This window comes from Nomascus leucogenys, chromosome 10, assembly GCF_006542625.1.
Source record: "Nomascus leucogenys isolate Asia chromosome 10, Asia_NLE_v1, whole genome shotgun sequence".
Classification (NCBI taxonomy): domain Eukaryota; kingdom Metazoa; phylum Chordata; class Mammalia; order Primates; family Hylobatidae; genus Nomascus; species Nomascus leucogenys.
This window is the reverse complement of record NC_044390.1, coordinates 99,079,835-99,101,679: the sequence shown is the minus strand read 5'-3', so window position 1 is coordinate 99,101,679 and position 21,845 is coordinate 99,079,835. Positions and strand designations below refer to the sequence as shown.

General features: G+C 49.6%; 1 protein-coding gene and 1 non-coding gene across 10 annotated transcripts in view; both read right to left on the bottom strand.

Annotated features, from left to right (window-relative positions):
* EP400 (E1A binding protein p400) overlaps positions 1-21,845 on the bottom strand; it is a 131,751-nt gene that overhangs the window by 43,475 nt on the left and 66,431 nt on the right. For 7 of the 9 annotated variants that reach the window (XM_030821700.1, XM_030821702.1, XM_030821704.1 and 4 more), the window contains 11 exons: positions 18,891-19,077; positions 18,232-18,398; positions 16,392-16,561; positions 15,282-15,524; positions 12,649-12,813; positions 10,857-11,015; positions 9,127-9,221; positions 8,383-8,654; positions 6,765-6,967; positions 6,510-6,679; positions 4,513-4,709 (listed from right to left, as the gene is read on the bottom strand). In XM_030821700.1, coding sequence (XP_030677560.1) covers positions 4,513-4,709; positions 6,510-6,679; positions 6,765-6,967; positions 8,383-8,654; positions 9,127-9,221; positions 10,857-11,015; positions 12,649-12,813; positions 15,282-15,524; positions 16,392-16,561; positions 18,232-18,398; positions 18,891-19,077 — 2,028 coding nt within the window. The remainder of the gene's footprint in view (positions 1-4,512; positions 4,710-6,509; positions 6,680-6,764; positions 6,968-8,382; positions 8,655-9,126; positions 9,222-10,856; positions 11,016-12,648; positions 12,814-15,281; positions 15,525-16,391; positions 16,562-18,231; positions 18,399-18,890; positions 19,078-21,845) is intronic. The other 2 variants (XM_030821707.1, XM_030821708.1) reach the window with 1 other exon arrangement.
* Positions 5,309-5,444, bottom strand: LOC115837142. Its single transcript, XR_004032174.1, has one exon. It is a non-coding gene; the product is annotated as a small nucleolar RNA SNORA49 (small nucleolar RNA).

The following is a 21,845-nucleotide window of genomic DNA, read 5'->3' as shown; positions in this document are numbered from 1 at the left end:
CAAATTAAAAGGATCCTAAATATTAAAGAGAAACAATCACAGGGAACAGGACGGAAAGTGAAGACGTGAACCCAGACACAAACAAAGGAACTAAATACGTAATAAAGGGAAATAGTGGACGGACAACTTCATCAACAGCAAATCACCACCTGGGAAGACTTTCCTGGCCTTTAAATGAAAATCTGCTCTTTCTTGATTATATTACTACATGCTCATCGTAAATTATTTGATTACATAAAAGCATAAGAAACAAAACAAAAATCGCCTGAATTCCAATCACCCTGAGAACCACTAAAAAAAGCAGGGATGGCATTTCCACCCACCTTAGTTCACAAGAAGGTGCTGCTGCACGTGTGTGACAGTGTGCACTTCGGCGGGCACACTTTTCCTAACAGGCGTATTTCATGGCTGCTTCAGGGAGGGTGGCCTGCCTCTCCTGCCCCCCACCCCAGCAGCCACGTCAGTGTGAACCTGAGCGCGTGCTTCCATGACGTTCCGTGTGAACCTGGGTGTGTTGTTCCCCAATGCTCCATGTGAACCTGGGTGTGTCCTTCCATGACGTTCCGCGTGAGCCTGGGTGTGTCTCTTCACGATGTTCCATGTGAACCTGGGTGTGTCTCTTCACGACGTTCCATGTGAACCTGGGTGTGTCCTTCCACAACGTTCCGTGTGAACCTGGGTGCGTCCCTCCATGACGTTCCATGTGAACCTGGGTGTGTTGTTCCACAATGCTCCGTGTGAACCCGGGTGTGTCCTTCCATGGCGTTCAGTGTGAACCTGGGTGTGTGCTTCCACGACGTTCCGTGCGAACCTGGGTGTGTCCCTCCACGACGTTCCGTGCGAACCTGGGTCTGTCCCTCCACGACGTTCCGTGCGAACCTGGGTCTGTCCCTCCACGACGTTCCGTGCGAACCTGGGTCTGTCCCTCCACGATGTTCCGTGCGAACCTGGGTCTGTCCCTCCACGACGTTCCCTGCGAACCTGGGTGTGTCCCTTCATGACGTTCCGTGTGAACCTGTGTGTGTCCTTCCACGACGTTCCGTGTGAACCTGTGTGTGTCCTTCCACGGCGTTCCATGTGAACCTGTGTGTGTCCTTCCACGGTGTTCCATGGGAATCTGGGTGTGTCCTTCCACGACATTCCGTGTGAACCTGGGTGTGTTGTTCCACGATGCTCCATGTGAACCTGGGTGTGTCCTTCCATGATGTTCCTTGTGCCGTCACTTCATGCACAACCATGTGGGGAAAATGTCCACCTCACTTCCTACTTCTCTGCAGTTTGCTGTCCTCCCTAAGCAGTGTATTACAGAAATCCCGCGACATGAGCTCATTTTCCACCTGGCTGCTCAACACTGTGGGATGGCTGTGCCCCAGTGACTGCTTTGTGCCATGTGACAAAGCTGCGACACACATCCTTAGATAGCAATCCCACGTCCCCATCAACATGAGGACGTCCCCTTTTCTACTGCCAGGCTGAGCAGGCTCGTTCTCTTAGGGTCTCACCTGTCCGGGGCATGAGAAGAAAGATCTCATCGTGCATTAAACTGGTCCTTCCTTCTCCAGACCAGTGAGCTGGAGCGGCCTCTCATACTTTCTGGCCAATTGGGATGGACTGTTCATATTCACAGGCCCTTCCTTTTTAAAAGTAAGGGGGGGATCTTTATGTATCTTCTAGATTTTTAAGAGCTATTTAACCCTTTACTTGCACTGAGAATGGTAAATCTCCCTGTTCTATCACCGCCTGTCCACTCGGCTCACTGTGTCTGTACAACGCTTGGCTTCCCATGTCACTGCAGCTGTGTGCCTGTCTCCCCTGACTTCGGGGTCTGTGTGGGGCAGGCAGTCCCTTCCAGCTCTCGGCCACAGGTACTGTCTCTTCAAGAGTGTTCTAACACTGCTGCTCCACCGAAAACATTCAAGTCCTTCAGCCCTCTGGACTCCGGCTATGGTCAGGCGTGGGAGCAGCACTCCAAGCCCCTCCTCTCACTTGTGGAGCGCAAGGTGTGCGGCACATTCATGACAGAAAGGCCCTCCAGTTACTGCGACAGCCAACCTTTGTAACATGCAAAATCCCCATGGGTGCCGGACTATGTGCCCCGACACCAACAGCACCCTTATGCGGTTTGGGGGTTCCCATGGCTCATAGTGGGGCACACTCCCACCCGCAACACTGGGCATCATGATGGCGGCCTTCATCAGGACGTCCACACTGCAAGCACACTGGCACCACCTTACCCAACCGTGTGTGTGCACGCATACAACCTTCACACCCATGAGGAGCGTTTTCACAAAAATATATTAAATTTTAGTATTACTTTGGAGAAACTTCACATGTTCATGAATAAAGTCTACCCACTCAAGAACAAAGTGTGCCTTCACACTCGGCACAGCTCATCCTGCATCCTTCAAGGTCACCTCATGCCTCACTTCAGATGCCCTGTTCCTGCACCGCTAAGGCCATGCCTGAGACTTTATTGATACTGAGAATAAAATACTTTTCCAATTTCTAGCTATTAATTGCTAAAGGGCCAACAATGCAGAATGGATTCCACACTAAGCCCTTATCCATTCAACATAAACCATGCACCAAACTTATATTCATCACCATGGAAATGTATGTATAATGTACTGTTAAAAGAAAAAAAAAGTTTACAAAATAAGACATAGTGTGAGCCTTCTTCAAGAATTAGAAACATGTCTGGAAAGTTGTGCAGCTAAATGTTAATAACTGCTGCCTCTATAGGATCCTTGTTTTTCTTTACAGGCTCTCCTTTTTTTTGTCGAGGAACATGTAATGCATTTATAGCAAGAAAAATAATAATAAAACAATTTAAATACAGCATTTGAATTATTATGACACCAACCATCTTGTTAAAAAACAAATGGTTGGCCAGGTGCAGTGACTCACACCTGTAATCCCAGCACTTTGGGAGGCTGAGGCGGGCTGACTGCTTGAGCCCAGGAGTTTGGGACCAGCCTGGGCAACACAGCAAAACTCTGTCTGTACAAAAAATACAAACATGAGCCAGGCATGGTGCTGCACGCCTGTAGTCCCAGCCACTTGGGAGGCTGAGCCAGGAGGATTACTTGAGCCTAGGAGATAGAAGCGTCAGTGAACCAAGATCATGCCACTGCACTCCAGCCTGGGCAACAGACCGTCTCAAAAGAAAAAAAAGAGGTTAAAGCACACTTGGGTTTTAGTTCCAGGGTCAGCTACCACCTAGGAGACTTCATGCAGGGACCATATTTGTCTAGTCTCAGGTTCCCTACTGGGAACTGACAGGTCACTATGAGAGGCGAGCCTAGGATGTGCTCGGTACACAACCAGGCACAAAATAAGCAGAAGAAGTAAATCTCCTATTACACTATAACAGTAAGCACTTAGAAATTTAAAAATATAGAGTAACCTTTCTCCATTTCCCCCAATTGTGTTTTGACAGTTATAGTTTTTATCTTTAAAGATAATAATAGGCCAGGCGTGGTGGCTCACACCTATAATCTCAGCACTTTGGGAGGCCAAGGTGGGCGATCACCTGAGGTTGGGAGTTCCGAGATCAGCCTGGCCAACATGGTGAAACCCCGTCTCTACTAAAAATACAAAAACTAGCAGGGCGTGATGGCGCACACCTGTAACCCCAGCTCCTTGGGGGGCTGAGGCGGAAGAATCGCTTGAACCCAGGAGGTGGAGGTTGCAGTGAGCCGAGATCATGCCATTGCACTCCAGCCTGGCTAACAAGAGCGAAACTCCATCTCAAAAAACAAACAAACAAACAAAAACATAATAATAGATTTTGGCTGGGCACAGTGGCTCATGCCTGTAATCCCAGTACTTTGGGAGGCCAGGGCAGGCGGATCACGAGGTCAGGAGTTCGAGACCAGCCTGGCCAATGTGGTAAAACCCCGTCTCTACTAAAAATACAAAAATTAGCCGGTCGTGGTGGCGCATGCCTGTAGTCCCAGCTATTCAGGAGGCTGAGGCAGAAGAATCGCTTGAACCCAGGAGACAGAGGTTGCAGTGAGCCAAGATCGTGCCACTGCACTACCACCTGAGCGACAGAGCAAGACTCTGTCTCAGAAAAAAGAAAAAAAAAAAACATTTTAATTCTCTTTTTTCTTTTCACAGGTGTTGACCATTCTTTCAATAGCCATTTTATTAACAGATAATTTATAGTTCATAATAATTAAAACAACCCAAAATCTAAATCGTACTTTTAAGACTGAGGTACTCTGGAAGAGGTACCACACGTAAAAACTGAAGACGGCAAGATGACTTGTGTCAGCAGCATCACTAACTTACAATTTCAAGCAAATGCTGAGTATAAATAAGAGGAATAGATAAAATAGCAGAAATGTAAGTTTGTCTGAAGGAAAACAAACCCTAGTTTAAAATTAGATACCATGCATTGTCTTTAGTGTTACCTTTTGTTTCTGCATTAGTGCTTCTTGCACCAATACCTCCTGCAAACCTTCTCATTGACTCCATTTCCACGTGGCCATCCCCGCAGGCCCTCACCTGTATATGTGGATGTCTTTGCATCTCCCAATTCTATCACACCACTCCTGAGCTTTGGCATCCATCACTGGATTCAGGTCATTGTCATAAAACACGATGGTGTCCGCCTCTACAAGGTTTATACCTGTAGTACGGCTGTGGGTGGAGAGAATGGCACAAAAAATCCGCCTGTCTCTGTTGAAACTCCTCATCAGTTCCTAAGATGAAACAAAACACTGGAGTTAGTATTCTTGGAAAATGTTGGAAAACCTTTGACATGTTTCAACATTTATTAATTAGAAATAATCCCATAGCAGGGCGGGCATGGTGGCTCACACCTGTAATCCCAGCACTTTGGGAGGCCGAGGCGGGTGGATCACAAGGTCAGGAGATTGAGACCATCCTGGTTAACATGGTAAAACCACGTCTCTACTAAAAACACAAAAAATTAGCCGGGCGTGGTGGCAGGCGCCTGCAGTCCCAGCTACTTGGGAGGCTGAGGCAGGAGAATGGCGTGAACCCGGGAGGCGGAGCTTGCAGTGAGCCGAGATTGCACCACTGTACTCCAGCCTGGGCGACAGAGCAAGACTCTGTCTCAAAAAAGAAATTATCCCATAGCAAAACTGCTTGGTTTGTATTCCATTCAACACGAGGCTCATGTTAAAGCAACACCAAGGTCCCCGCACTGTATTACAGCTCTTCTGTGCAGCCACTATCGTCTTAACACTCACCCATTGCCAACACCCTCAGCCACCGTTTAAATAACATCAGCCATGAGTGACAAGAAGGAAAAAGTTAGAGTCCACACCTTGCATTTACTGTCAGCTCAACTTGTAGGCCCCAAAAGAAAACAGCATCTTACTGGGGAGGGATATGTGCTTTCTCATCTATCCTCAGGCAATGCCAAGGCACTTTACGGGCAACAAAAAGCCCCTGGAGTAAGGCTGAGGAAGCAGGAAAAACAAAACCGTGAAGGACAGTCCTCTAACCTCACTGTGGACCATGAAGGGAGATGACTTGAATACTTTTCCTCTGTAACGATTTCTGTGCTGGAAACAAAACCTAACCACTGACCAACTCTCTTCCTTCAAGGCATTCTACAGATAATTTGCTATAATATTACCAAGAGCACTTGTTAAATCACCTTTTGCTCTATTTCTTTCTAGGCCTCTCCAGCGTGTGTGCATGAGCGTCTGTGTGAGATAAAGCAGGTCGCGTGACTTACAGGGCAGCATCTTGGTTTTGTGCTGGGGGACACTGGGCCATGCTACTAAAACTGGCTCTGAAATGCTGCTGACAAGGGCCTAGCGCACCACGTGGAATGCTGGGCACAGTTTCTGCTCATGAAGCTGCCGGGGCACAGGGCCCATGGACAACCCCTTATGCACTCTTCTGCGGAACACCGACTTTGTTCTCAACTGTGAATTACCATAAACATTTCAACAACAACTATGTAGACAGATCTTAAGTGGTGTGTTTGTTGTCATGTAAGTAAATGGTCCTAAATACAGAATTACTAGGTCAAGCATACATCACCATTAAGGTTCAAATCCATACTGCCAGGCTGCCTTCTAGAACTATACTAGTTTATGCTTCCACGGGAGGATATCAGAGTGTCTGACTCACTGTGCCTGAAGAATCAAAACAGCCTTGGCAAATCTTGTAAGTAAACAATGGGCATATTACCTTAACTTGTATTTCCTTTCATTCTAAATTGGTTGGAATTGTTTTCATATTTTTACCCCGTAGCTATCTCTTGAAGTACACCAGTATCATCTTAATGATGACTGCAGGTCACCAGCGTTTATTCTGAGACATCAAGACTGCATTTACCTAACAACGTGGCTTTTAATAAAAAATATCGAAGGATGGATTACGACTTTAAAAAGTTCAAAGGCTCATTAAGTCCTTCCCCTTTCACTTAGAAGGGCCATGAGACCACTGAATTTACACAGCACTTAGGCATTAAACACCAGTGACTGACCCATCAGGGACAAGGTAAACAATGTGCTTCTCACCTGCCGTTGCTCACTGCTGGCATTTTCATCGATTCTTACATAGGTGAGGTAATGGAAGTTCAAGAACATCTCTAAAATGTCCAACATAAGAATCATCTGTGATAAAATCAGCACCCGACGTCCTTCAGATTTCAATTTCTGAAGCAAGATAGCTAAAGCTTCCAACTTTCCTGGGAAACAAATCATATCAAGAGTGACTCATCATCCAGGGCCAGCCCAGCTCACACATGGGCCACGCCACCAACTGCCCCATACCTGAATCGAACTGCACCAGCCTCAGCTCAGGGAACTGCAGCAGGCGTGGAACCGTCGTCTGCCGCAGCTGCTGGAAGTAAGGCGCAGCGTGCTCTCTCAGGTCCTGCCTGAAGATCCTCATTCTGTGGCTGTACAGGGGTGGCAGCCGCGGCACCCGTAGGGACGGGGGTGCTGCCACCACCGGAGGAATCACAAAGGCCACCCTGAGGAGCAGAAAGCATGTTTTGTCACCACCAGGAGCCACACACCTTCACCCAGCACGGGGGCTCCTGAAAGATGGGGCAGACTTCTGACAGTCCAAGTCCCAGGAAACAGCAGGGCTCAACCCAGTCACATGAGGACGTGGCTGCTGGCACATGGGCAGGGGCCCAACAAGGCAGATCCTAACCAGTCCTGGCCAATAACCACCACCTCAGGGACTAATTCAGACAGTCCAGGGCTGATCGATCAATGGGGGTGGATTCCCTAGGCCACAGGCACCAGTTCAGAGATGAGCCATTCTCTTTCTAGTGTGTCTTCAGCTGGAAACTTGGGGACAAAGGTGCACTGTCTTGTGGACCCCAGAACTGCTATAGCCACTGTGCCACCAGGACGGGGGCCAGACTCAGGGTGAAGAAATCTTCAGGACAATGACAATACAGCAAAGATCGCACAGCCAACCTGAGGCCCACCTTGCAACCTGTGGAGGTCACCTGCACCAGAAGGCCCTTGCTATGGACATCAACTATGACTCACTCCCAACTGTATTCACACTGAACGAATGGTCACCCATGATGTTCAATGAGGGAGGAGTACGCAAAGACAAATCAGTACTCGAAAGAAAAACTCCAGGAGCACAAGGTCACTGACACAGTCACTCCCAGACCAGGAGAAGCAAGAAGTGGCTTGTTCGGCCTTGGAGAAGCACTCCCAGTTTTCTTTTTTTCCATTAATTCTGCTTCCTGATCTGAAAGAACTGAAATAGGTAGATCCTGAAAGCTGAGCTGAGCCAAGGTACAGGAAGAAGCCAGGTTTCCTTCTGTAGACAGGAGACAACTGAGAACTACCACAGCTGCAAAGAAGGGAAGAAAACATGTCTGAAGTGGAGCCTGGAGACCGGGTCCAAGCAGGCAGTGAAACTGCAAACAGGGTAACGCGCTCTACTGAAAGCAAGCTCAGTGAGAGCGGCCGGGTGCCCACCGTGCCCACCGGTGCTCGGATTTGCTCTCCATTAAAGCACGTTCTGAGATCAACTCCTGCACACATTTCTCATCATGTAACATTCACTCACTCATGTGGCTCTTTTAATACAATCATTTTTTTTTTTTGAAAGAGTCAAATGGAGAAAGTCCTTAGCAACACAGTGATCTGTCCCCAGGCACAGTGTGAGCTCAGTGCTGTGGCTCTGCCCCCAGGGCTGCCAACTTCCTTCAGGAGCCGTGCCTGGCACTGAGACCCAGATAACAAAACCATCTGATCCCAAAGCTGAAGACCTCAAAGAGTAACTTCAAAACAGACCGCTAAGGGACAGCGTTGGGGAGAAGCTGATGGGAGTAAGGAACAACCACGAGACAAGAAGGGCCTTGCCGGGGCGCAATGCAGCTAGAGAGCACCGAAAAGGTCACGAGGTCTGCAGTACCTGCCAATAACATCCTGCAGAGACTCTCCACACCGACAAAGCGTCAACATCAGCTCACTTGGACTTTCTGAGGATGAAGCGTAACTGTGCGCTGGCCCGGCCTCCTTCCCATGACGGCCATCCAGGGACCCATGCCACTGTACCCTTCCGTGGCCAGGCAGGGCACAAATCCTTAGCAAGTCTCTGCCATAGACTGGAGCTTGAGAACAGCGACGCTCGTTGACTAAATAAATCTGATCCAGGCGCTCTTTCAAGAGTCTGGTCTTTTCCTCCTTTATCAAAAAGTGATGAAAAACAGTTACTTAAGAAACAGAACGACAAGTTACTGTCTTCACCAAACCCCGCCCCGGGATTTCCCACATATGAGATCCACTTCAATATCCACGGTCTTGTGTCGCAGGAAATAGAGACAGAAACGAAGCTGAGAGCTACAGGAAATAGAGATGGAAATGAAGCAGAGAGCACAAGCAGTCTCTTCTTTGCCAAGATGGGAAGTATTTCTCAAGACACAAGTGAGCAATTCTGATGTCCAGGAAGACTTGCAGAAGGACATAAAAAATACAAAAAAAGATTTTGGCAGTCATAAGTCCAGTTTCATTTCTTTTATTAGGAAATTTGTGTTTTAAGAATTCAGTAACATCACTTGAGGATTCACAGGAGCCTTTAAATATCACAACCAAACATGAGCAGCTCTTGGAAAGCCACCCGTCCGCGTGCACCGGGGTCTCAAGCTCAGGTGCTTACCTGGGTCGGCCCTCCAATGGGAGAAGCTGGTTTGGAGGCCGTTCCGGGTTCTCCTACAGCCAAGGCATTCACTGCCATGCGGCCCGGAACGCCAACTACAAATGAATAAAGGAAGAGGTGAAAAGGAACGCCAAGTTCACAGGATTTCATCTGCCACCAGCATGCTCCATGGAACCTCGCCCTCCACCAGCACACTCCGCAGAAAGTCATTCTGCAACGGCATGTCCCCAAGGCCTCATCCTCCACCAGCACATGTCTGGAATGTGCATGGCTCAAACATAAATGCTTTAGATCTGCCACAGAAGCATCCTGGCTCCCAGGCCATGACTGGAGCTGAATGGAGCCAGCAGCTTATCCCTTTCCTTTGGGAGGCACTCCAGAGCCACCCAGAAGCATCCCAGCACACCTCCGAGGCCCTGGGTACCCCATCGCCATCAGCACGTGGCCACCTCCTAGCCCAAGTGACAGCCTGATGACTGTGAGGCCCTTGCCTGCCATGAGCAGCCCAGCCCCGGCAGGAAGTCCACCCAGTCCTCACAACTGCAGCAGAGCAAGCCAGTGCCCGTTTCATATCCATTCCCTGGAGCTGCTCCTGACATGACACCTGCTACCAGCCAGGGCCAATCAGGAAGGCAGAAGCCATGCCACTTAGTGCGGCAGATTTTCCTAAAAAGATGTGGTCAAAGGGGTGTCTGAGTGCTGAAAAGGGGGCCCAGGGGTAAGAGTCACCTTAGGGGAAAACAAGGGGAGAGGCTGAGGTTGTCAGAACTCAGCAGGTGGGGGTGGGGGTATCTGAGCTCAGACCCTCAGGGTCCAGGACTCCCGTTGTTACTGGGGCCTCTGAAGCTGACGAGGGCTTCCATGGGACAGTGACTCATCAGCCCGCGAAGAAGGGTGCAGCAGCTGGTTCTGGAATCCCCAAGATGCCTGATTCTGGGGGTAGCGGCAAAACCTGGTGAGTGGAACTGCTGACCACACTGGCATGCAGGACTGCTGCTAGGTGATGCTAACAGGACTGGAGAACAAGCCATGGCCCCTCTCCACTCGAGCCTCGCAGCCTCCTGTGATGACTAACAGAGCCTAACAGGTTGGCAGTGACCCACCCAACATCACTGCCCACCATGCAAAGGTGGGGCTGGAACTGAATGGACACCACTTGGCCTCCAGGACAAGGGCTCCATCCCAAGGAGAGAGCCTCACCCCTCTAGGCTCCCAGCTGCCTCCACAGGTCTTTGGGTTCCAGAGGACACACCACATCATGACAGAGCATGTCCAGGGAGACCTGGGGCCAAGGCAGGCGCAGAGCGGGGACTCAGAAGTGAAGCAGGTGGCAAGACAAGATGAGGAGTGGCAGCTCGGGCCAGAACCAGACCCTGCGTGGGCGGCCACACACTCCCACTCCCAGGGGAAACGGAGCACACTGAACGTGTTGGCAATATACAAACAAGCAAGATTTCTCATGATTCCAAATTTCTTGTGAGAACACAAACAAAACAAAAACCTAAGGACAGTGGAGGCTGGTTATATCCAACCAATACCTTTGAAAGCACAAGAAAAAGAAAATAAATCAGGCTGACACTACGACATATCTATAGAAATCAGAGATGGCCACACACTAGACTGTGCTGTTCTGATATACAGTCAAAGACACATGAATGCCTTCCACTAGCCTTAGATGGAAGAGAAAGAAGCTTCCAAGCCAAGTCTCCCTCCTGCTCAGAGCACCCTACCTTGTGGGGTCAACGGTGCAGGGCTGGGACCGCTGGCCGGGGGCTTGCTTCCCAGGGCGCCGTGCACAGCGCCCGCCTGAGACACGGTCTGCATCACCACAGGGCCAGGAGCTCGAAGGTAGGGCTGCCCGGGGGCGGACACGATCTGGAGGACACTGCCTGCAATCATAGGTCCACTAGGTGTCAATGACAGGCACGTGTACATCACAGCCACACACTCCAGGCACTTCCAAACAGTGCAAAAACAAGTTGACAAACTGAAAATCAAATCTACACAAAAAAATCAATGCAAAGTTCAGTTACTGTGAGAAAAGTGGCAACCCATCACCAACAGTGGATGACGACACACTAAGAGACAAGGTCTCTTGCTCCATGTCAAGAAAAGGCCATCTACCCTCTGTCCCTCATGGAAGGTGGGTGATACACAGCTGCTGAGGACCTGCCATGCTGTTCGAGGTACTGAGCTGGACATCCCCACTCCCAGATCACAGCAGTCAAGGAGAATGAAGAAATAGAACAAAACCCTGTTTTTAGCCCAGATGCCTGTGGCTTTTCTGCTGCTTTTTAACGAGGCTGCCACTTTGGATCTTGTGTGACTACATCTTTCTGACTTCTTTTACTCTGGAGATAGCTTCCCAGGTCATACTCTATGAATAAACTGGTGGCCATCAGAGACGTTACCAAGCGGCCCCACCTCTGTGGGCCAAAAAACTTTTTTTTTTTTTTTTTTTTTTTTTTTTTTTTTAAAGGAAGTAAACCAAACTACATCGTTTCTCTGTTGCAGGCCTTGTTCTGCTGAGAGGTGTGTGTCTCTCCAAGGAGGTCAGTGGGCTCACCCTACTGATGACGAAACCTTCCACCCTGACAAGTGCCACAGGCAGCAATCATGAGGAAAGCACTGGAGGAAGGCAGTCACTAAGGCTGCAGTCAGGGAAGGTGGGGGAAGGTGGGGGAAGGTGAGGAAAGGTGGGGGAAGGTGCCGCCGGGGCTGCTGTGGCGGGGTGGGGGGGAGGCAGCCGCTGAGGCTGCTGTCGGGGAAGGTGGGGGAAGGCAGCTGCCGGGGCTGCTGTGGGTGTTCCTTGAACCCCTAAACAAAAACACACAGAGAAAATGATCCCACCACCAGGACAAGGTGCCACTCAATTCCTCTCCCTCACTTTTTTTAAAGAGCAGTTACTATATAAACACACTGCTCTTCACCAAAGGTCTGGGCTTTGGGTCTGGGAGTTAAAATTAAGTCTGCTGATAGAAGAAAATGATTTCTCATACATAAAATTACTAATCCTGTGGCGTTTTAGGGACAATTCGTCTCACACCTATATTAGAAAGCAGCAAATATTTCTATTACTTATCTATTATTTAGAGATGGGGTCTCACCCTGTGACCCAGGCTGGAGTGCAGTGGCACGATCCCAGCTCACTGCAGTTTCCACCTCTGGAGCTCAGGTGATCTTCCCACCTCAGCCTCCTGAGTAGCTTGGACCACAGGAGAGCACCACCACGCCTGGCCAAATATTTCTACTTTGATCTACAAAATACGAAACTCTCTTCAAAGCGCAGATGCTGGTAACGGAAGTGCCTGTTGTTTATTTGACACACATCAAGCGCAGGCAACCCGGTGGCTGATGAACGTCGTCTCGCTGGTCCTCCATGAACCCATGAGGTGAGGCGCATCATCGGACACAGGGAAAAGTCTGACGCTTAAATGCACGAGGCAGGTCCACGGCAGCAGGGCTCATGGTGAGGCGCTTTTGTCATTTTTGGCATCAGTGCTCTCTCATCCTTATCCTTACCTTGCAGCTGCAGCGGCTGGCCCGCCGTGAGCTGCCGGAGCTGGCTGTGTGACAGGGTGAACTTGCTGCCCTGGAACTGCAGTGTCACCGGCGTCTCCGGCTGAGCCACACGGCTCTGTGGTCCTGCAATGGATGCGAGCTGAGCTATTTTCACTACCTCTCCACCTGTTGAAACGTAGAGGAAAAGGTGAATTCAGATCGTTTTGGAAAAAATTTGGGAGTGGCATACTGACAATTGTTTCTTGTATATAATGACCATCTATCTATAAACTGAAGCACCACAGAAATGTTTATCAGGCAGTGTTTTCTACCACTTCTTAAAAATAATTATTTTAATTAAAAAGAGAAAACAAAATGTCAGATTTTAATGGTTAACTTTACTTAACCACAATTGGTTGGGATTTTAGATATCAGATATTGATATTATTAATGAAGCTATTAAGGAACATTTTTCTTTTCTACCCAAACAATAAAAAAGCAGCAAACAACAAAAATAGCAGAAATCAGCTGGGTGTAGTGGCTCATGCCTGTAATCCCAGCACTTTGGGAGGCTGAGGTGGGTGGATCACATGAGGTCAGGAGTTCGAGACCGGCCTGGACAACAGGGTGAAAACCCATCTCTACTAGAAATGCAAAAAAAAAAAAAAATTAGCTGGGCATGGTGGCGGGCGCCTGTAATCCAAGCTACACAGGAGGCCGAGGCGGAAGAATTCCTTGAACCTGGGAGGCAGAGGTTGCAGTGAGCTGAGATCAGGCCATTGCACTCCAGTCTGGACAACAAGAGTGAAACTCCATCTCAAAAAAAAAAAAAAAAAAAAAAAAAGAAGAAGACATTTATTTGTAATATACTTGGAAACTCACATATGAACCTAAACTTCAGAGAACTTTAAAAATGTGAAAAGTACCTGTCCAATTTAGCTCACAAAGAGAGATTATATCTTTACAAATATAAAAAAATAACTAGCTTCAACTACACCCATAACTCTCCAAAATCTAAGAATGTATTTTTATTTATTTTGTGAGAGACAGGGTCTGGCTGTCACCCAAGCTGGAGTGCGGTGGCAGGATTATAGCTCTCTGCAGCCTCAAACTCCTGGGTTCAAGCAATCCTCCCACCTCAGCCTCCCAAGCAGCTGGGACTACAGGTGTGAGCCACAGTGTCTACAAGATCTAGCAATGCCTCTAAATACATAAATAAATCACATACATAAATAAAGCTTTAAGATATAAAGCTTCATACTAATTTGAATTAGACGGGAAGCATCAATCTATAACATTTACTGTTAAAAAAAAAAAGTAAAACTTAGCGTTGCTTAAAACACTTTTTTTGAAAAAACATAACTCAGATGTGGTCATTTGCCCGCAACTCAAAAGGGTACTACCTTCCAGCTGTAACTGAACAACAGGTTTAAAGATTTATTTCCCAATGGTTGATACTTGAGTCTAAATGTTCTTCCAGAGAAAATCCATGCCAGAATTATTAGTGATATGATAAAAAGAATAGTTAGTAAGAGACTAGAAAAATGTCTAGAGATATCTTGCCCACAGAATAACTGTGAACTAGGAGGGGAAAATGAAAACAGAAGATAGAGATTTGCGCATAGAAGTGTCAATCTCTCAACAATCCTCCTTGCTCCATACACAGGTGAGGACCGACCCACAGGAAAAGCAGTTTTGCTCACTTCACAGATCTCCCCAAGCACAGCTCCTCTGGCAACCACCAACATGACTCGCATCCCACGCAAGACAGTGTCTAGTTTGATAAAGATGTAAAATATGCAACTGCTTTCTCCCTTAGGGCAATTAACTAGGACAATTCCTCTTTATTTTTGGGCAACGGGAGAGAGAGAGACTTGTAAGGAAAGAGAATTAGTTTGAACTCAAGTGTCTCTCTGCAACACTCCCTCTCCATCTCCATCTTTCCAGAAAGGCCTCCACATAATTTGGCTATACCAACAAAAAAAGGAGTTGAGGTGGCACTTGAGAAATAATATAATACTTTAAGTCAGGATAATTTCCACCACAGAATGAATAGGGTATATGTAAGGTTTGAAAACATACTAATCCCACTGGACACAGCAAAATGTTCTGTATTAAAAAAATTAATAACTGTGTTAAGTCATTAAATTATTACAAGTTTTCTTGGTTGAGCAATCCCAAGTTTAAATTTGGTAACAGGTGAGAGACTAAAAAGAGCTAATGTTTTTTAGGAACCTAAAGCTAGTTCACATGACTGGCAAGGAAGCGACCTTCCCAAATGCAGTCGCTGTCACTCTAGGAGCATCTGCTCCCCCAGAGTGCACCTGTGTGGCTGGTGGAACAAGGCTGGGGCTAACACTGGAAGTGCCGTCCACAGCACCAAAGCAGTGAGTGAGTGCAGCAGGAAAGCAGAGCTGGATGGCGGGGTCAGAAGAGAGAGCACAGATAGGAGAAGGCCGGATGTGGCCTCCGCAGAGGCACTCCCTGCTAGACTCATGCCGGAGGCAGCTGCCCTGGTGAGAGGCAGCGCTGGGCACGGGGCTGGGGAAAGACAAAGGAGTGGACAGCAAGGCTCCTCCTACATCCCCGTGTTCTTAACACAACTCCTCTGGGGTAGAGAGATGGCAGAAACCTGGAAAGGTGAGGCCACTTACTGGGCAAGCGGGCCTGGGCCTGCGAGGTGAGCACCAGCCTCTGAGGCAGCGCGCTCTGCCCGGCCGCGTGCGAGGGGGCCTGGGGCTGGGGCGGGGGCTGGCCTGGGGTGGAGGCCTGTGCTGTGGTCTGGGCCCGCAGTTTCGCAGGATGGGCTGGGCTAGCGGCTGTGCTGGAGGCCGAGGCGGGTTGGTGTCGTGGAGCACTGGCGGAAGCCTGAGAGGTCTGAAACGGGGCTGCTGCTGCTGCAATCGATAAGGTTTGTTTGTGCAAAGCTGTTAGAGGTTCTTAATAAAATACAATATCTTAAACTGAATTTTAAAGAAATAAAATAAACATTTCACACTGTCTCTCAAATGAGAAGCCCCCTCTTAAGGAAAAAAAAAAAAAGGAGGGGCCATATAGTTTACAGGGTGAGAGAAATGTAATTTTACTTGTTGTTAATTATCTTCACTTCGAGCTACAGTTCTCTATGCGGTACATTTCCCAGAGTAAACAGAAACTGTTAGAAGTCAGCCCAACCAAACATTAGTATCAATTACAAACTATTTCCTAAACACACAAAGAAAACATCAACAGAACTTCCACTCATATTTCTATAGAGAATGCTGGCAACAATGCAGGTCTGAGCATTTATTTTTAGCTCAGAAAACCTGGATGGACATGGTGTGGAGGGCCCCTTTGGCCAGGTGGTGAAATACTACTTTTAACTATTTTGATGATCTTTTCTACTCTATCTTTCCTCAAAAGAATAATTAAGTTCAAGTGACAGCACAAAATACAATATGAGCAGACGTTCTCAGGAGTCTCCTAGACGACTGCACGCATGCGCCTCTGTCAACAGAAATAGCCTGCCCAGTGGCTGTGAGCATCAGATCAACACTTATCACCTAGGAGTGAAACTTCTTCAATAGGGAAAACATCCATTACAACCCATCAAAAAGTCTAAAACTCATCAAGAACTAAACAAGGCACCTTCAGAGAGCCAGCGGGTGGTGCCTGTTCCCACTCAGGGACAATTACCGCATCCAGAGGCGCGAGAAGAAAATGCCATGAACTTGTCCCACAAAAACCTCCATAAGGCGGAGAGCAGACAACTACGTGAAGTCTACCTTTTGCCTCCGGATTGGCAGAGAACGTGGCGATGGGCGGCCGTCCTCGAAGTGGGCCCTGTGGAGCAGCAGAGGCCGTGGTGGGGGCTGCCGTCCGGGGCGGGTGAGTGCTGGGGAAAGCCACGGTGCGACCCTCGGGCTTCTGGCCATACTGCACAGGCTGAAACAACCTAGATGCCCATTGGTCCAGGCAAGAAGATACAGAGCATCAGACCACAGAGAGGACAGGCCACCTCATGGAGCCGGGGTTCACCGCTACCCACAGGAAGCCAGCTCAGGGACCAGCACCCAGAGTGCAGTTTACAGAGAGAAGGGGAAAGATGCCTAAGTATTGCTCTAGGTAAGCTCACCCCGGGCCCAGGCGCAATGGCTAACAAGACTAAGTACACCAAAGTGGTATGGTACATCCACCCAGATTCCCGGGAATACAAGGGTGAATGCTGTTTTAACTTTCACAATCACATCAATGTAGATAGAAAACAACGCATCTGTTACAGCACAAGGGCCGAGAGGAGTGAGGAGAAACATCAACTTGACACAAGTCTGATCAAGTGGCCGTTCAGGTGATGGTTCACTGTTGCCTCAAACTCCTGGCTTCAAGCAATCCTCTTGCCTCAGCCTCTAAGTAGCTAACAATACAGGTGTGCACCACCACGCCTGGATTTGATTTTTTTTTTTTGGAGAGACAGGGTCTCACCATGTTGCCCAGGCTGGTCTCTAACTCCTGGGCTCAAGCAATCCTGCCACCTTGGCTTCCCAAAGCACTGGGATTACAGGTGTGAGCCACTGTGCCCACTTTAAGCTGGGAACTATATCGGCCATTTTCAAAACCCCTATACAATGTAACAGGCAGAGATGGCCATCAAAAGCCATTTTTAGGCTGGGCGTGTGGTCTCACACCTGTAATTCTAGCACTTTGGGGGACCGAGGCAGGAGGATCCCTTGAGCCCAAGAGTTCAAGACCAGCCTGGCAACATAGGGAGACCCGTCTCTATTAAAAACTTTTATAAACTTTTTTGTAAAAAGCCATTTTAAAAAGACAGACTAGCACCCACTGGAATGGGTGCTGTTCATTTAACTGAGGGCTGCAGGCTCTCTGAGGAGCAGCCTGCTGGGTTGTGGGTCCTCAAGTTGAACAGAAATCTCTGGTACTGAAGAGGGGAGGGTGATCCACTCAAAGTCCCCAGTGAAGCCAAATACAGAAGTGCCAACAAGAAAGACTGCAGAACTCCTGGAATGACAAGGATCACAAGACTATCTACAGAACTGGCCCCTTCATCTCCAAATACCTATTTCCTTTCCTTTCTTTTCTTTTTAACCCAAGCATAGGATTTTGGATATTTCCAATTGCTAGATTTAGACTATGAGTCATTTATATCTCGTTTTAATCATCTAATGTGTCTGTCCCTCCCAGCCTCATGACACCCGCAAAAGCATCACTTCAGAATCATTCACATGTCACTTGTTAAGACAATGACATCACTGTGGGGGTGGAGTCCTCTGCCTGCCACACTCACGACACGTGTGTGGTTTGGCCACACCAGCCTCCACCACAGGAGGCACCAGGTCAAATGCAGCCCTGACACCCACCCTACCCTAAAACTGCTGCAAAGACGATCAAGGAGGCTGCTGCTCAGGGAGGCAAGCAGTTGCACTGCACCACACAGCCTAAAAGGCATCTGCAGAGCCAGGCGTACCACAGCCAAGGACACCAGCAAGGTCCCAAGAGCAGCAGATAACCCAACTACATTAGCAGCCTTTCTTTTCACCACGCACAGACCTAGGTAGCTGTGGGGGCCCTGGGAGCCAACCCTCCCTGCTGCCTCTGGGTCGCACGCACCTGCTAGCCTTCAGCTTTGCTGCTGCTGGTCGGGCTGTTGGGGCTGCTGAAGTGGAGATTTCCTCCATGAGTTTCCGCGGTACCTTTTTCTTAGACAGCAACTCTGCCTCGTGACGAGTGATTTTATTTTCTAAGCCGATGAGATCAAACATAGAAAGATCTGCTTCCTAGAGAGAAAAAGAAAAAAAGTCTTGCTGCACGAAGAGGCAAAAAAAGCACCTAAGAATCAAAACTGATTTCTATGGCAGGGCCCTAACGTGGGCATCCAGACGCTCCCCCTCTAACGGCCGCTCGGCAAGGAGACCCTCCTCCATGCCAATACACAGGTGCTGCCACGCCCTTGGTGAAGCTCTGTTGATGCGCCGTGCATGCTCAGCTACTTCTCACAGCCCACAATCCACACAACACCAAGAAAGCCTGCCCTCTACATCTTTCCACTGTGTGAGCCTGTCTCCCTCGGGTAAATTTCCGGAGGTGGAACACTCCGGCAAGGGGTGGCAGGCCATCAGTGCTGCTAGACAGTGCCATGTATCGCAGAGCTGCAATTGCAACTGCAGAAGAAGAGCTGCTTGAGAACCCATTTCCAAGAACGGTTTTATCTATAATGTGCCTAGAAAAGATATCCAACAGTAATTCCGCTTTCTGGATCCTCCACTTACCTTCCAGAAATCTCTCTCCAGTGCCTTCAGGATTAAAGATGCGGACGGATACTCCAGTGGCCCCGCCACATAGGAAGAGCCTGGGTGCCGGGGCTCGACGAGCCCAGGGTGGTTGCAGATGCGCTGCAGCCGCACGAGGATGCTCAGGACGTTGACGAAGTGCCCGCTCTTTAAGGCTTCCTGAGTGCTGCCCGTGGAGAAAGAAACATGAAGTATTCAATCCAAATGGCACATGGACACAGTCCCACCCTCACCATTGACTGTCTCAACTCCAGAAAGGCAGTCAGGAGCAGATTTTTCTAGGTCCGCTTAACAAGTTAGACAGAGTGGCCATTCAAGTCCACGTCCCAGGCAGGTCCCTCTGCACTCGTTCGCCATCTCCATTGAGAATGACATCCACCCCACCAGAGCTGACGGGAAGACAGCCACTCCACTTCATTCACAATCATACCAAGTGCTCTGAAAGAGAAGTGGGGGCATCCAAGGGGGATGAGCAAAGTGAGGGGCTGGGTGAGTGCAGCAGAGCAAAGCCCCTCGCACACCCGCTCGGCAGCTCTGACACCTGGTCCTACACTGGCCCTGCAGGCAGTGAGTGGGGGTAGACGAGGGCCCAGGTCCACGCCCTGTACGGCTTACCACCCAGTGAAGGGGGCAGACAGAAGGACCTACAACACACACTGGGACCAGGGCTGGGCAGGAAATGGGACCATGGTGGGGAGTAGCCCTCTGGCGTGAGCACAGTGCACCAGGCGGCCTGAGGGAGGAAACCGGGGTGACAGTGACGACAGGTAACTGGTCTGGAGAGAGACTCAGGAAGGAGATGGCAGACTTGTGGGAAGAGGAGGGAGGAGAGAGCAATGGCAAATTTCCAACTCAAACAACTGGGTTGATGGTGGTGCACACCCTAAAACAGGAACACCAGGGAGGGAGCCAGGCTTGGGAAAACACGAGCTCAGTTCTGCCACACCGGACGTGAGGAGCTCAAGGGTCAGCTCAAGTGCAGGTGACAGAAGCTACCATGACAGCAATATGCACCACAGAACCCAACCATGGCCGGGTGCAGTGGCTCACGCCTGCAATCCAGCACTTTGGGAGGCCAAGGTGGGTGGATCACTAGAGGTCAGGGGTTCGACACTAGCCTGGCCAACATGGTAAAACCCAGTCTTTACTAAAAATGCAAAAAAAAATTAGCCAGGTGTGGCGGTGCATGCCTGTAATCCCAGCAACTCGAGAGGCTGAGGCAGGAGAATCACTTGAACCTGGGAGGCAGATGTTGCAGTGAGCCCAGATTGTGCCACTGCACTCCAGCCTAGGTGACAAGAGCGAGACTCCGTCTCAAGAAAAAGAAAAAAAAAAAAAAAAAAAGCAGGAGGGCTCCACGGGGGAGACGGCACCTAGAGTCCTGAGTCCCCACACAGCTAGGCCTTGGCGCATGAGAAGCACATTGCATGGGGGCTGAGAGATGAGTGGAGACGGAAAAATGGAGACAAGCATCGGGAGAGCTCCTGTGAGCCTGGCTCTGGACAGCAGCGTGGGAAGGAAAAGAGGCCAGGGAAGGACTTACATGCACAAGGGCCAGGGCAAATCACATGCTTCAAAAAGAATGGCTGAGACGACGGATGGTTCCGGAGAAGGGATGGGGCTTAAAGCCCACATGGAGGGGCTGGTAACAGAAAGGCAACTTGCCCTGGCTAACAGTAACCAGGAGAGGCCGGCACAAGCACAGGGGGATCTGGGCAGGTGGGGAGTCTGGTCTGGCAGCTCTGGAGCTCACGGTACAAAAACACGGGTGCCGCCCTCACGGCAGCGGGTGTGGCACGGTCCCTGCAAGAGGAGGGGGGAGCTGACCAAAACAGGACGCTCCTGGGCCACCCGAGGATCCCGTCAAGCACCAGACAGTGCCCAAACACTTGATTACCAGGTGCTCCAGGGGGGGCGAGGCGTGCGCACACCTAATGCACTAAAGCTTGATTTCACAGGCTCGGAAAGAAAGAGGAAAACGTGCATGAGGAGTCCGAGTGCCCTCCTGCCATTCCACCCAGGGAGCAGATGCCACATAGCCAGCCTAAGACCAGCAGAATAAGACGTGCTTTCCCCCAACAGCTCCCAGGGCCACCAGCCTCTCACACCTCAGGTGACACTGCAACCCTGAAGGCAAACTACCATGTTGCGTGGGCACAACTACAGAAGGGCAATGGGTCAGACTCCCTAAGACGGTCTCTGTACGCAGGGCGTGGTCAATGTGACTTCCCTGACACGCTGGCGCCCAAACCCTGCATAAGTTGTGAGTCCTCTCCACTCAAATGACAACTAGTGTGTTACCAAAGCTGACAGAGGCTGATTTCAGTATTCTACTGAAAAATCTGACACCAGTGCTTCAGCAACGTGGCAAAGCGGTTTCTGTCCACGCATACAAAGTTTCTACAATGCTTGGAGAGTCTCGCCACTAACGGTGTGGAGTGAAGTGCTGCTCCACTGCTCCGCCTCTTGGAGAAAGGACGGTTGTGTTGTGTAATTTGTGGAGGACTGAGAAATTCCACAGTCATCATGCACACTTACCTTCCCTCCTGAAATCTCCACTCACCAGGGATTAAGCATGCTGCATTCACAGGCCTCTCGAGGGTGTCCAGGCGACACATGCGCACACACAGAACCCTGGCAAGCCCGTGAGTGCACGCCCTCCAGCTGCAGAGCAGAGGATGAGGCGCAGAGAGGGAGACCCAGGACAGGGGGTGGGGTATGGCTAGCATGGCCTCACCCCTACTCTCCGCAAACCACAGTCTGCTGTGTCCATGGCCAGAGTGCACTCACACCATCGCCTGGCATCTGCTCCGCTCATCAGGGTCCCCACGTCATCTCCTCATGAGGGGAGCACATGAGCACATGAGCACGTGGCTGGGAGGAGTGGGGTCACCTGATCCAGTGTGTCTGACTGTGCCTGTGAGGGACACTGAG